The sequence below is a fragment of the Gouania willdenowi genome, chromosome 15 (genome assembly GCF_900634775.1).
Source record: "Gouania willdenowi chromosome 15, fGouWil2.1, whole genome shotgun sequence".
NCBI lineage: Eukaryota > Metazoa > Chordata > Actinopteri > Blenniiformes > Gobiesocidae > Gouania > Gouania willdenowi.
Genome location: NC_041058.1, coordinates 12,593,025 through 12,606,857, shown reverse-complemented (window position 1 = coordinate 12,606,857; position 13,833 = coordinate 12,593,025). Strand labels below are relative to the sequence as shown.

Below are 13,833 nucleotides of genomic sequence, written 5' to 3'. Positions count from 1 at the left end.
GTGTCTTATAAAGCCATGAGGGTTGGGCACTTTTTGTGCAGAACACGTAAATAAAGTATCAATCATTTAATTTTCACATGGAATCGTGTAAAAGCAGATTTTTTAAATACTCTATTGCAATAATTAACAAACAAAATGTCATTTTCACCAACAACTTTTATAAACAAAATAACCAATGAACAAAAAAAGGGGGAAAGTAAAAGCTTAAAAGACATACATAAAAGGAAAGTGCGGATAAATAAAAAGTGTAAGTGCCGTTTTGTCTCACATCTTTTAATTAAATCATGTACAGTAATTGTATAGTCTACTTTGTCTATTTTCAGAGTAAATTGAATTACTTTTGTTGCAAGTTAACTCTAACTTTTCAAAAATAATAATAAAAAAATGAGAAAGCTGATTGTTATGAACAGATATTGGTAAACCTCTCTAACACTGATTACCTTTTCCAATGGCTCTTTAAAATGATGATTCTTTCAACACATAATCACCAGAGTCCTTGTTTACTAGGTTGATGCCACATTATGAATAACTTGACCGCCGGGGCATATTGAACATACGCTAACGATCTTTATATTACCAACAATTTATACGGCTTCATTGCCGAAGTGAATAGATGGAAATTTATGCGATTTAATCAGCCTCTCATATACCCTCACACAATCAAAATACTGTCAAATGGCATATTTAACCACCCCAGGCAATACGTTCGTGGTAGTATATAAGGCTATTAAATATAGTCAAAAGTGATTTCCTGTACCAGATGAAGGATCCTTTAACAATTTAAAAAAAATAAATAAATCAAAACAATAATAATAGTTAAAATGTCTCCTACTGCTTGCTCAGTGGGCAGCCAAACACACATGCTCTAGCTTATCATGTGGATATCAGGAGAGGAGCTGCAGAAACACGGGTGCTGTAATGTGAGGAAGTAAGACCTGAGTTAGCTGTGGGAAATCTCTTTGTTGTTTACTGACCCCACACGGTCATGAACTTTGGGTCATGGTGATTGAACAAGATCCTTAATTTAAATGACCAGAATAACATGGTGACAGGCCTGACCCTGCATGGGAGGTTGATGGTTTCATTTATTTAGTGGCAGATCAAAGTGGAGATGCTGCTTTTTCGAATTGTGAAAGGAAGGAGAGGTGAACTGTTACATGGAAAAGACCTACAGAGTATGCAATGTTGGAAAGCTATGAAGGTTAAGCTAGCGAGACCTCCTCAAAGCTCCACCCATCTCCCCCCTCTTGCCAGTGCTCTGTCCAATGCTCCATCAAAAGCCACGCCCCCACGCATTTAATATGAAAATAACAAATCCCCTCAGAGCAAATGAAGAATGAAATAAATTAAATAACATCTGCATCCCTTTTTAGGCACTTTGAATCCTTATTTGAGTTTGATATTTCTCGGAACAATGTCATGTGATGAGTGCACATGCAGACAAAAGGAGGGACAGCGGAGGGCATGGCCAGACATGAAGGCATCTGATTGGTTCTTTCCATTCGGACCGAATGGCAGGGATTGGTCAGAGTTTGTATAGGATTGCAGCTGCTGTAGAGGTGTGGATCTTTTCTATCTATCTATCTATCTATCTATCTATCTATCTATCTGTCTATCTATCTATCTATCTATCTATCTATCTATCTATCTGTCTATTGTTTTACCCAGTTTAAAAAAGGATTTCTGAATAGAATTGCAGACTCCACCAAACTAGCTGTTTTGTTTTGCTTTTTTCTGAATTGTTTTTACTTTTAGGAATATTGGCAGTGGTATCGTTATGTATCATTGGTAAACACCTTCTGTTACTTTAAAGGTCCCATGTTATATAAATTTCACTTTTTAATGATTTTCTAACAGTGAAATGTATCTCCATAGCCTTATTATGGGGCTGCAAAAGTGAAAATGTACAATTCCTCTATCCCTTGTTAGCTTCATATTTTGTGAAATGTGTCCTCAAACAGGCAAGTATGAATTTCCTCCGTTTATGACATCATAAGAGGAATAACTCCTCCTACAGTCCCTGACTCTGCCCCATTGAGGTGAGTTCCACCCTCACTATTTACTTTGCTAGTAAACAGACATGGTAGGCAGGACAATCCTCAGCTGAGCCTCCCAGGACCCAGTGGCTGGATTTTATTTTTGCAGGTTGTGTACCAACACTTCATGACTCAAGCACTAATGTGGAAGATATAATTTCATATCATTTTGTGTTTCTTTTACTGTATAAGCCTAACTAGCATGATACTAGCTGCTGGCTGTTTACATGTCAGTGTAATGTTAGCATGGAAGCTAACACTGCTCAGTTACTGCTGTGTGAATTAACATGCAAGAGCAAACAATATCAGGAATCATTCAACATAAGATGTGTGAATGCCGACTTGTGAACGCTTATCTACCAAAGCGGGAAGTGAAGTGGGTGTGAGCATACACAGCTCATTTGCATAAGAGCTGGAAGACAGACGTGTTTGTGGCTTCTGAGACCTATGTCACATGGCAAGAGAAGCATTATTGTTAGATTCTGTACACCCGAATGTTTGTGGAGAATCAATATTGGGGAACTAGACTTGGTAAATGTGTAACAGTAACACATACACACAGCATCGTAAAAGGAGTGGATGCAAGGTCGTAGAAGATAATGACTCTTGGAGCAGGAAGCAAGGATGAGTGGACACAGGGCCCTGAAAGTCATCATGTTATCACAAGATCAGCAAATGGTAAAGTGTATGGGGAGGTGGGTGGGGGGACTGTAGGTGGAAAAGTATCAGAAGAACAAGGAATCAGTCTGCTGTGAAGGAAGCAAAGAACCTCGATTGAGCATGTAGCTTTACATGCATCAGGGTTATTGATTACGACATGTATCAGGGTTATTGATTACGTTAATAAATCTAGTCATCTGTGTGAGGTGATGAAAGAAAGAAATTGACTGATGTCCAAGTTATTTGAAATACCAGCATTAAAAGATCTACTCTAACTGTATAATATGCGACCTTTAAGCTGCTGTTAATAGCGCGTTCTAACTATCTTTGTCTGTCTGTAAAAGTGTTACTTTATTGTAATATCTTTCATTTCTTAAATCTATTTACTTTTCATGTTTCTTTTGTTTACGTGAGATAGCATTTTCTCTGTATTTCCTCCGTATACATCTCTCAATGTCATCATGTGTTTGAAGTAGTGTGTGTTCAGGTTTTAGTGGAATTATGGGTGATATTTTCAAAATGTCAGCTTTTTATGGAAGTACTTTGAGTTGATGGTGCCTGTGTGTGGGTATGGATTGATGGATGGATTGATATATATATATACATTTTACTCATCATCCTTCTGAGAGCACCGTATATGATTTCTCCTTTTTGTTGAAAGCATTTCACAGTGTGCTTATGAAGTGGTGTGACTCACTTTGCAACCTTTTACGGAAAGCTTTTTTTTTTTTTTATGTAGGCCGTTGTGAAATGGTGTGTGATATTAGAAAATAAAGCGTTCAGAAAGCATAAAGCTATCCTGAAAGAACGTAGAATCTTCTTTATTCATCAGCCATTAGCTGTAGTCATCTTACCTGAGAATATAAGACAGTCAGACTGAAAAGTAGCTAAAATGTCTCTCACACACACACAAACACATGCTGCGCTGACACCTTTTATGACTTTGTGGTATAACAAGGCATCTTGCACACATTATGCCACCCCCCCCTCTCTCTCTCTCTCTCTCTATCTCTCTCTCTCTCTCTCTGGATGTGGGGTGTCTTTGCAACTCTACTCCTCCTCATACTCATTACTAGAGCCGGCGCTCTGAGTGCAGGAAACACTCTTTCGGTCTGTGGTGGTGGTGGACGTTGCAACGTTGGTTTCATTTCTTCTATTTAGACAATTTTCATTTGAAACTTGGACCATGCTCCAGAGGTGAGTGTTTAAGGTTATGCCTTCTTATTTGTAGCTCCTTTAAAACAAACAGAAAAGCTTGGTTTACTCATCTATGTCTGAAAAAAAATATCTCAAACAACTGTGACAGACTAATCCTTTGGTAAAACCTCATTATTTATTTTAGTGATATTGATATAGACATATATGACACCTTTTTGAAGTTTGGTATGTATCAACTGCAATGTATCATAAACCACCTGTACCTGTGTATAGACCAGTGTTTATCACCTGAAATGTCTAGAAAATGGTAAAAAAAAAAAATAATAATAATAAAACAATAAAATTACTGATTAGAATGTTTTATTTCTTTTTTTTAAAATTTTGTTAAATGTATTTTTTATTTTGTTTTATTTACACATCACACACAATAAATATCAAACACCTGTACAATATACTTAAAATGTCTTTAAAATATATCCAGTTCAAATAAAATACAGTGTAAAAATATCTTGTGACTTTGTGCACTTCAATAAACATGAGCAAAAGCGAATTATGAAAAGAACAACAAAAAAGCATTTTGATGGAATCAGGCAGTCATCAGACTTTGGCTTCTTTGAGTTTTTCTTGCTTTTCTGTCTTTATGATTGATCACTGAGTATTTTTTCAAGCACCTTCATTTGAGTCATTGTTTGTTATCTTTGCTCATTTTCCGCTGTCAGTTATTCGTCTTTACTTGTTCATTATGCAGTGTTTTTTCTCCAGGTAAATCCCATCTCGCCCCGGTGTCACTGCAATCTGCTGACAATTAATCAAAACTGTTTTTCTTATAAAGTAATTTCCATTTTTTTTTTTTTCCGTATGTCTTATTAACTAATGACCTTGGGTGCACTTCTCCATCACAAGGCTAAACCAGTGTATGACGCTGGACACTTGTAATGTGGCAAAGCACTGATAAATTGCATAAACGCTTACGTGTATTAACTCACACCCATAACATATTTTTTCACAGAAAACATAGAAATGTCATTCATGTCATCGTAAGGCCAGCTGGAGCAGTGAGTTCATATAATATGCTGTGATCGTACATCACCACCATGAATCTTGACCCCATGTGAGTAATGATGACACCGGAACTTTCTGTTCTAGGTTAAGATGCCCGTTTCCAAAGAAGACGTATCCTGTATAAATTCTGATCTACACACAAAACACTGAAGATTGCTTTGGGTTTTTAAAAATAATCACATTTGGGTCTTAATTATTTAACGTTACGAATTAAAAAAGAGCAACTCTTACTCACTAATAAACTATGGGGGATCTAAACATTAGTCACATGATAGCTGCTCCCACAGAGATACATGAGACACACACAGAAAAACATTTGGAGCATCTGATGGACAACTATGACATGGACTACGGCATCCCTCCTGATGAGATCCCAGACACCACCCAGGGCCAGGCCTTTTTCGTGGCCACCATAATCATCGGAGTGGTCCTCGTCTGCATCATGCTTGTATGTGGCTTGGGAAACTTTATATTCATCGCCACACTAACACGCTACAAAAAGCTCCGTAACCTCACCAACCTGCTGATCGCCAATCTGGCAATTTCAGATTTCATTGTAGCAGTGGTGTGCTGCCCATTTCTGGTGGACTACTATGTGGTGAAAAAGCTTTCTTGGGATCATGGATTAGTGCTGTGTGCCTCTGTGAATTATCTACGGACTGTGTCTCTCTACGTGTCTACAAATGCATTACTAGCCATTGCTGTGGACAGGTGAGTTTTTGTTTCTGCATTTATGTTCTGATTAAAGGAATTGCTTCTTGCAATTCTTAAAACACAATCAGAAGGTTTTTTTAATTTATTTTTTTAAATAAAATAATGTATTCAATATTTTTGATTTCATTCATACATTTAATTATTTTTTGAAAATTTGCCAAGAAAATTAGTTAGAAATACGAAAGGAAAATGTAGAAACTAATTGCTACAGCCTCATACCCTCCCATCTGCCTTTCAGTGACTGGGTTAAAAAACAATACATCAAGTGAAACTGAATGTCTGATAAAATAAGCTGTATAAATTGGCTGCTTAAAGGTCCCATGTTATGCTATTTTTCACCCATCTCCATTTGTTCTAAGAACCCCAAAAACATAGTATTTGAGGTTTATTTTCCCAAACTCAAAGTTTTAGCCTCTGAAAAGTCACTTTCTGAGCAACTCTACACAAACAGGCTGATTTGCGGCCTACTTATGCATATTCATGAGTGGGCGTGTCTATAGCTGGGACACTGACTTCCTGCTCCCTGCACGGTGACGTAGGGCCAGAGGACGGCCCGCCCTCCTCCCACCCACTCTGTAGCCGAACTCATGCTGCTTTATAAACACGAGACAGGGCGTGGGGGCGGGGCGTTCGCCGGTACATACATAGACTGTAGGAAATACATACATAGCACTGCTTGAAGGACGTCGAAATGCTCACATTCATGGGCGTGTCTGTTTACTGTTAATCAGGGCAGAGAGCTTCCTGGAGGCGTGGCTTCTCCAGTTCAGTGCCGCGTCAAATTCGTCAACAAAGTGGGAACTTGTCATCAAATTGGAGAGAGGTGTTAGGGCTCACCCTGCAGTAAGAAAGGAGCAAATCACCCTCTAACTAACGAATGAGGGAATCAATAAAAAAAAAAAACACTTTGGGCATGTGTATGAAGCCCAGATATCACTTTTATGATGTTTAAGGCACAGAAAAGTCCATTTAGTGTAACATGAGCCCTTTGATGGTCAAGGTTGCTGTACACATTGCGGGCTCAAAAGTAGGCCCATGTCTGTCTGTCACTGTCTGTTAGCACTGTTCCACACTGACATCTAGTTCAGTTTTTATCTTGCCTTGGGCTCTGAGTGTAGGCCTGTCTTTCTAGAACTCTCTGGGGATCCACAAGCCATAAAATTTGCAACATAATACATAATGTAGCAAGCACCACCATCAAAATAGGATTTCTGCATCCAAACGTATACATGACGTATATGTTTCAATACAGAATACATCAGTTCATAATCTGCTTTTTTCCCCTCACCTCTCCTTATGTTGTTTTCCCATTTCTCATCTAAATGCCCTCCTTGGCGACCCACAGTTCTCCTGTTCTTTCATGTTCTCTTTAGATGGGATGACACTGAAATTTGTGTAAAGAACTTTGTGGTTCTTTGCCTGTAAAAAGCTCTCTATAAATAAAGATTACTTACTTAAAAATGTCTAAGTTAAAACACCTTTAAGGTTGAATTATGCATTTCTTCATTTTTGCTCAAAATCTCATTTCCAGCAATTGCCTTTTTTAACCCTTTTGTAAAGTGATGCAAGTGTTGTTTCTACAATAATCAAGCAAGTCAGGAAGTATGGTCACCTTTACTGCTCCTCTAAGTAGTAAAATAACTGCCAAATGATAAATAAACAATAAAAGTAAACAAGGACTATATAATGCTGTTATGAAACCACACACACAGCCAAATCTTCCTAGTATCATGCCGGTATATTGCAGAGCAATGTGTTCCCTCAGTGCAGAAGATTGAATGGTCAACCACTGCGTCATGTTGCCATCATAGCTAGTGACGCAAAAGCATGAATTAGGCTTACTAGCTAACAGACGGACAGCAGCGCTGCGGCGCAAAAAACAAAATAGAGAAATAAAAACGGCTCGCAGGCAGATGGAAAGCAATAATTAGGAGCAGGCGTGTCAATGTTTCAGGAAACTTATCAGAATAAGGCTGTGGCGCACTAAAAAGAAGTGAGTGATGCTGCCACTGACATATTTTATCTTCACACTGTTCTGTTTTTCTTCTTTTTACTACTGAAAATCATATCCACACTGTGCAATCTGAGTTAAAAAGAGTTACTTCAGTAACTGATGGGATTTTTCCTGTCATTTTGGAGTGCAGTGTGCCGCTGAGAACACAAACCGAGCCAAATCAGGTAATTTCTGAAACAGCATTGGCTCTTTAACACCTATGTGATGGGTGTAGCTTCAAGCTGAGTGAATCTCTCTCGTGCAGAAGCAAATCCATCAGGATAAACCCTTTTCAAAACCAAAAACTGCTTTGTTTGCATGAGTATACGCTGAAAGTTTGTGTAGTGATGATTTAGATGCACGAGAAATGAGGGGCAGGTTTTTAAAACTTCTTCCTGCTCCTTTTGAGCACAATTGTTTTAGTTTTGTTATTATGTAAAATAAGTTTGTAATATTCTGCTCAAATGAATAAATAAATGAAATGAAAAAATTTAATGAACAAAAAAGAGAAAACGGGTAAAACTTGTTCACACAAATGTATCTTTAATGTGACGTTCTTTTAAAATATTAATTGGTGCCATTATATAGTGAAAGGAAACTGCAGTTAAAAATGAAATTGTAATTTGTATGTAGCCTAATTTGCCTGAAATCTTAAAACCCAATAACTAGCATAGAGGAGGACATTATTTCAATATTCTGAGGAGCCTTTCCATCCATCTGTTCCTGCTGTTATTTAGACGTTCTCTGGCACAAGTAGAAATGCATATCGAACATGTGGTACGTGTCAGAATGCTTGCGCAGAACGGTTGTTGTTTACATACCAAATATTGCGGCTGACATCCGTGAACATCACGAAAGCTCACATGTAAAGATTTAAACTCACTTACGTTTAAACACTCTGCATCCAAAAACAATCTATGTTTGTGTCTAGTGTTATGTTCTGCTTGTTGCTGAATGCCAGAGTAAAGTGGCCTATTTATGCAACAGAAAACAATAGCACTCCAATCCTTGTTCTAACTGAAAATAACACCGCAAGCTGGGAAAACTATAACAAATTCACATTATAAACCCTGGTATTGTGTTAGATTGAATGTCAACAGAAACTAAATATAATTAATTGCCACTCACTTCATTTAATCTCACATTTTTTGATTAGCCGACTCATGTTCATACTTGACATTTGGAAAACAATAAACACGAGCTCTATTCCAAAAATATTATATATATTTTTTGCAACTTTTGTGTAACACTGTCCCTAACCCTTTTTTTTTTTTTTTTTAAATGTCAACATATAAACCTGCACCTAGTTTACTGTCGCCATCTCTTCTGAGCAGTGTTCGTTTTGTCGATTAAAGATTTTCATCATAGTTTTCATCGACTACGTTGACAACACAGTGACAATAACTAGACTGAAACCTTTTTCTTTTCTAGAAAATATGTCAACAAAAACTATATCAAATATATTCATGTTCTCTTTGACTAATATAAACAAAACTTAAATTTCTTCACATGGGGAAAAAATCCAATCAGAACTCAAATTAACATGTGTTCTTACGCATACATACCATCTGTTTGTGTGGATTTACAAACATTTATACCAATACAACAATAGGTTGATAGATGCTCATTAAATATTTTTTTTTTTTAATGCATAAACTCTTATCCTGTATATTTCAATGGACTATATCTGTAACAGATGTAGCGGACTGAAATCCTAATGTAATTTAGTTGACTAAAACTAGATTATAACTGGCATAGTCCTGACGACTACATTTTGACTTAAACTACATTGTATATTAGTAAAAAAGACTGTGACTAAATCTAATTTAAAAATGTCATCAAAATTAACACTGCCTCTCAGTCAACAGGAATGCAAAGTTTATTTTGAATTAGCATTTATCTGTAAGACCTATGAATAAGTCTTATTTTACTCAGTGTAGTGAAAAGTAAAGTCATTATTGTTCTTTCCTTGGTCAATTGACTTTCCTGATATTAGTATTAGATTTCTTCAAGGATTATCACTCTAACAGTAGATATTACGGAAACAAAACTTTGTTCCCAGGTCTGATCTAATCCAGGATTAACAAAGACAAACAAAAGTATAAACAAAGGTAGAAAAAGGCCACAGGATAACTAAAATTAAAAAAGCGGGTGTGTTCTTCAACATTTTGGATACTTTTTTCATGATTATCCTTCATAACAGTTACCCTCAGCCAGTACAGAATATTCATCGTCCTCTTTGATTTCCCACACAGAATAACTTTGATCTCATGTTTGTGGTTACAGGCCATTTCCTGAATCTCTGTTGCTCACATTGCAAATTCATTCCTAGGCAGGTTGTTTGATCTTAAAGTCCTGCTAATAAAAAAAACCATGTCTGTGTTCCCTCAGGTACATGGCCATAGTCCATCCCTTAAGGCCTCGTATGAAGTACCAAACAGCCTACTGCTTGATCACTGGAGTCTGGATTGTCCCCATCTTAATATCAATCCCCTCTGCTTATTTTGCTTCTGAGACCATGTACCCTCATGTCAGCAGCACCCTGGCCACTCACAAAGTGTTTTGTGCACAGATCTGGCCCGTGGACCACCAGGCTTACTACCGCTCCTACTTTCTTTTTGTTTTTGCGGTGGAGTTTGTCGGACCAGTGATTGCTATGTCAATTTGCTACGCTCACATTTCCCGTGAACTCTGGTTTAAAAACGTCCCGGGCTTCCAGACGGAGCAGATTCGGAAGAGGTTGCGCTGCCGCCGCAAGACAGTCATGGTTCTGATCGGGATCCTAACGGCGTACATCCTTTGCTGGGCGCCTTACTACGTCTTCGCCATCCTGCGTGACTTCCACTCGACGCTAATCTCCCGACAGAAGAACTCATTGGTAGCCTTCTATATCATTGAGTGCATTGCCATGAGCAACAGCATGATAAACACTTTTTGTTTCGTCAGTGTTAAGAACAACACAGTGAAGTACCTGAAGAAAATTGTCTTAGTGCGCTGGAGGTCAAAATATGCCACCAGTAAGACAGTGGAAGAGATGGAGTTGAGGACTTCTTCCATGCCTGTGACTGAAGAGATTGAATGTTTTCATTTGAGGTGAGAAAGAAAAACCGACATCCGTTTTCAAGATTGAAACGGTTCATGTGCAAAAACTGAACATCACCTACACATTCCTGTTCTGCTGCTAGCTACAGTGAGTTTTTGGCAACTTCACGCTTTCATTCTATGCTATGTGAATTCTGTGCCATTCTAATAGTGCCTGTAAACTCTGTGATGTTAAAAACACTTATGAAGACGACCTTCATAACTCAGCAAATCACAAACAAGCCGAGTTCATCTGTTGGGTTGACATGCCTGCTTGAGAGTTTTCCTCATTTTTATCCTTCACGTTGCCATCACTACCATACACTTTAATCTGAAAGTGTCTCCTCATGCACTTTTACAGCCTCACTATACACTCAGGTGCAGGCAGGTGCTCAAAGTTAAAAGGGGGTAGCACATGGGGCACAAATTTGAAACACCATACAGAAACATACCTTGCAATATAACCGATTGAATAAAGGAGGTGTGAAGATAGGGCCTATATCCAGAAAGCCATAATTCAAGCTGTGCATTAATTTAGGTCACATAAAGTACGTAGATAATGTATTAAGCAGAATTTAGATCACTATTAGACACTGGACTGTTTAGCTGTGGCTACTTTTCCTTGAATCCTTTCTTTTCAGTTTTAGTCAAATTGGAGGACAAAAATTAATCAATTCTGACACCTCTTTATTTTAATTTCACAGCTTTATTTTTTTATTTCTAACCTCAGTAAAAGTTCACAAGACTAGTAGTGGCCATCTCCAAACCAGGACAGGTAATAAAGCCTGGAAAAATCCTTGATAAACTTATCCCCAAATCTGTCAAACAAAAGCCAGCCAAGTTTATCCAGGACAAGTAACCATGGAGATTTCACCTCTACAGCTAACATGTAACCATGGAGATTTTGCCTCTACAGCTAACCCGTAACCATTGAGATTTTGCCTCTACAGCTAACCTGTAACCATGGTGATTTAACCTTTACAGCTAACCTGTAACCATGGTGATTTAGCCTATACAGCTAACCTGTAACCATTGAGATTTTGCCTCTACAGCTAACCTGTAACCATGGTGATTTAGCCTTTACAGCTAACAACCAGGATAAAGTTATCCCTGCTGTGGCTCTGCTGTCAGTGCTGTGAGAAATGAGTGTCCATGGTTTTTATACATGTTTAGTCACCCAAATATTATAAATAGTCATTTCATTCATCTGTTGACTTTTGGTTTTAATATTTTTTGTTATGATAGTTTACACAAGACAAAAATAACATGTGAAAAGACAAGATTTGAGCAATGAAAGTGAGAAGGCAGATGGTTTATTAGGAATATTTTCCTTATCAATTAAACACCAACACTGAAAAGTTAGAAAAGATACAGACGAATCTGACTTCACTCATTATGACTGCAATGTAACTAATAAAAGATATTTTTTTCAAGTGTCCTAAAAATAAGAAAATGGATGTTGTACTGTTGGATCTGAAGGGTTTCACATTATTCTGACATACTTTTTTTTTAAGTTTATCATAGAATAGCATAGATTAGATCTTTATTGATCTCCCAGAAGGAAAATTCACAAAGAATAAAAAAAAAAAGTTTAGTAAATTAACTAGAATTTGGGTCCTCCGCACAGGAGCCAAGAAATCTACCACTGAGCGACCAGACTTTGTCCAACCATGCATTCACCTTTATCCTGGATGTGTTTATCTGATGTTTTTGCAGGGCATGTCTATGGTGTGGGCACATCAGGGCAGTTAAGGCAGAGTGAGAGCATGTTGTGGATCATGTGACCGACCAAGGTAGATCTAAATTATTATTATTTCGGGCCACACAGACGAACACGCACACACACACGCAAACACACACACTTAAAAAAAAAATACTAATAATAATCCCCCGTGCTTCCTCAGGCGAGACAACATTGAAAAATGCAGAACTGGTACTCTGGCTGTCAAGGAGTGGAGTTTTATGTTGGCATTAGATGAGTTAAATTTAAAGCACTGCCCAATAGATCTCACATATGCCATGGTGAAGAGATCATGTATGATATTTACCTTACCTGCTGGTAGTGAGGTTGTTATTACTGATCAGTGTATTAAGAGGTCTGTGCGATTTGTGAATACCAGTAACTACTGCCCATACTCATCTGTCTGTGATGCAAATTGCTGTACTGCATCTATCTGTCTGTAATTAATATTAGTGTCTGTACATTTTTAGAGTTGTATTTACTTCTGAGTCCAGTAGTTTTCTACACTGTCTGCATTGCATGCCACACATTTGGAAAACCACTGATTTGAGCACGAATGTTCACAAGACGGTTGTTCTTGAAATTGCCTTTCCATCAATGCAGCAAGTCTTAATGTAAAATTAGAACATATGTATTGTCCCTGAAAATGCTGTAAGTATTGCATGCATTATTTGCTGTTTATTATTGTTTTCTGGATGGTAATAAAAAATACAGAATTCAAGGCGAAGGGTGGCCATTTTATTTTGAAATAAATGCAGTTTCTGCTTGTCCTGGAATGAATGATTTTCATATCATAACCCCCCACAAAAATGCTTTAGAACAGTAAAGTATGTGAGGTTATTATACCCCCCGCCACCCTGAAAAAAAAAGATGCAAGCGGGTGAGAAACTAGATGGATGGATGGATGGATGGAGGTTATTACACCTGTAAAGTAACCCAGCATATTTTTAAGTCACAATAAAACAAAAAAGGTAAATATACAGTGCATACAATGGGCTTTTTGAAAGGGGCACAGGGTAATAAACAAGGCCACAGTGGATTTGGCAAGTTTGTTGTAAGGCTGATCTCATACATGATCAACTAACAAATGAGTACCGTACTTGGTAACATAAAACAAAGAACTGGTCATCCAACAAGCTTTTTGAACCTGATGGAAAAGCTTATCAGCTGTGGTATTTGGTTAGTGAGCTTAGCAGTACAGATCTAATGAGAGATTGAGATTCTTACACTTTTTTTGCACCAAGTTGGTCATTTTTCTCTCCCTTTACCCTCTGAAGTCAAGTGAAAACAGTTTTAGAATTGCCTTCTTCTGTGATGCAGCTGCTCAGTCATCTTGCAGCCAGAGCTGTTTCACTCTTTTATCCTGGCTGTTGAACTTCACCTCAGTG

At 37.7% G+C, this 13,833-nt stretch overlaps 1 protein-coding gene across 4 annotated transcripts; it reads left to right on the top strand.

Moving 5' to 3' along the window:
* The first annotated feature begins 3,774 nt into the window (after positions 1-3,774).
* prokr1b (prokineticin receptor 1b) lies at positions 3,775-12,829 on the top strand. 4 transcript variants are annotated; one of them, XM_028469079.1, is made up of 5 exons: positions 3,775-3,893; positions 4,864-4,909; positions 5,001-5,627; positions 10,015-10,716; positions 12,421-12,829. In XM_028469079.1, the coding sequence occupies exons 3-5, from the start codon at positions 5,161-5,163 to the stop codon at positions 12,464-12,466; spliced, it is 1,215 nt and encodes a 404-aa protein (XP_028324880.1). In that variant the 5' UTR covers positions 3,775-3,893; positions 4,864-4,909; positions 5,001-5,160; the 3' UTR covers positions 12,467-12,829. The 4 variants fall into 4 exon arrangements, with proteins under 4 accessions (XP_028324880.1, XP_028324881.1, XP_028324879.1 ...); XM_028469080.1 differs by lacking the exon at positions 4,864-4,909 and having other exon boundaries at positions 3,781-3,893; positions 12,421-12,497; positions 12,609-12,829; XM_028469078.1 differs by lacking the exon at positions 4,864-4,909 and having other exon boundaries at positions 3,781-3,893.
* The last annotated feature ends 1,004 nt before the right edge of the window (positions 12,830-13,833 follow it).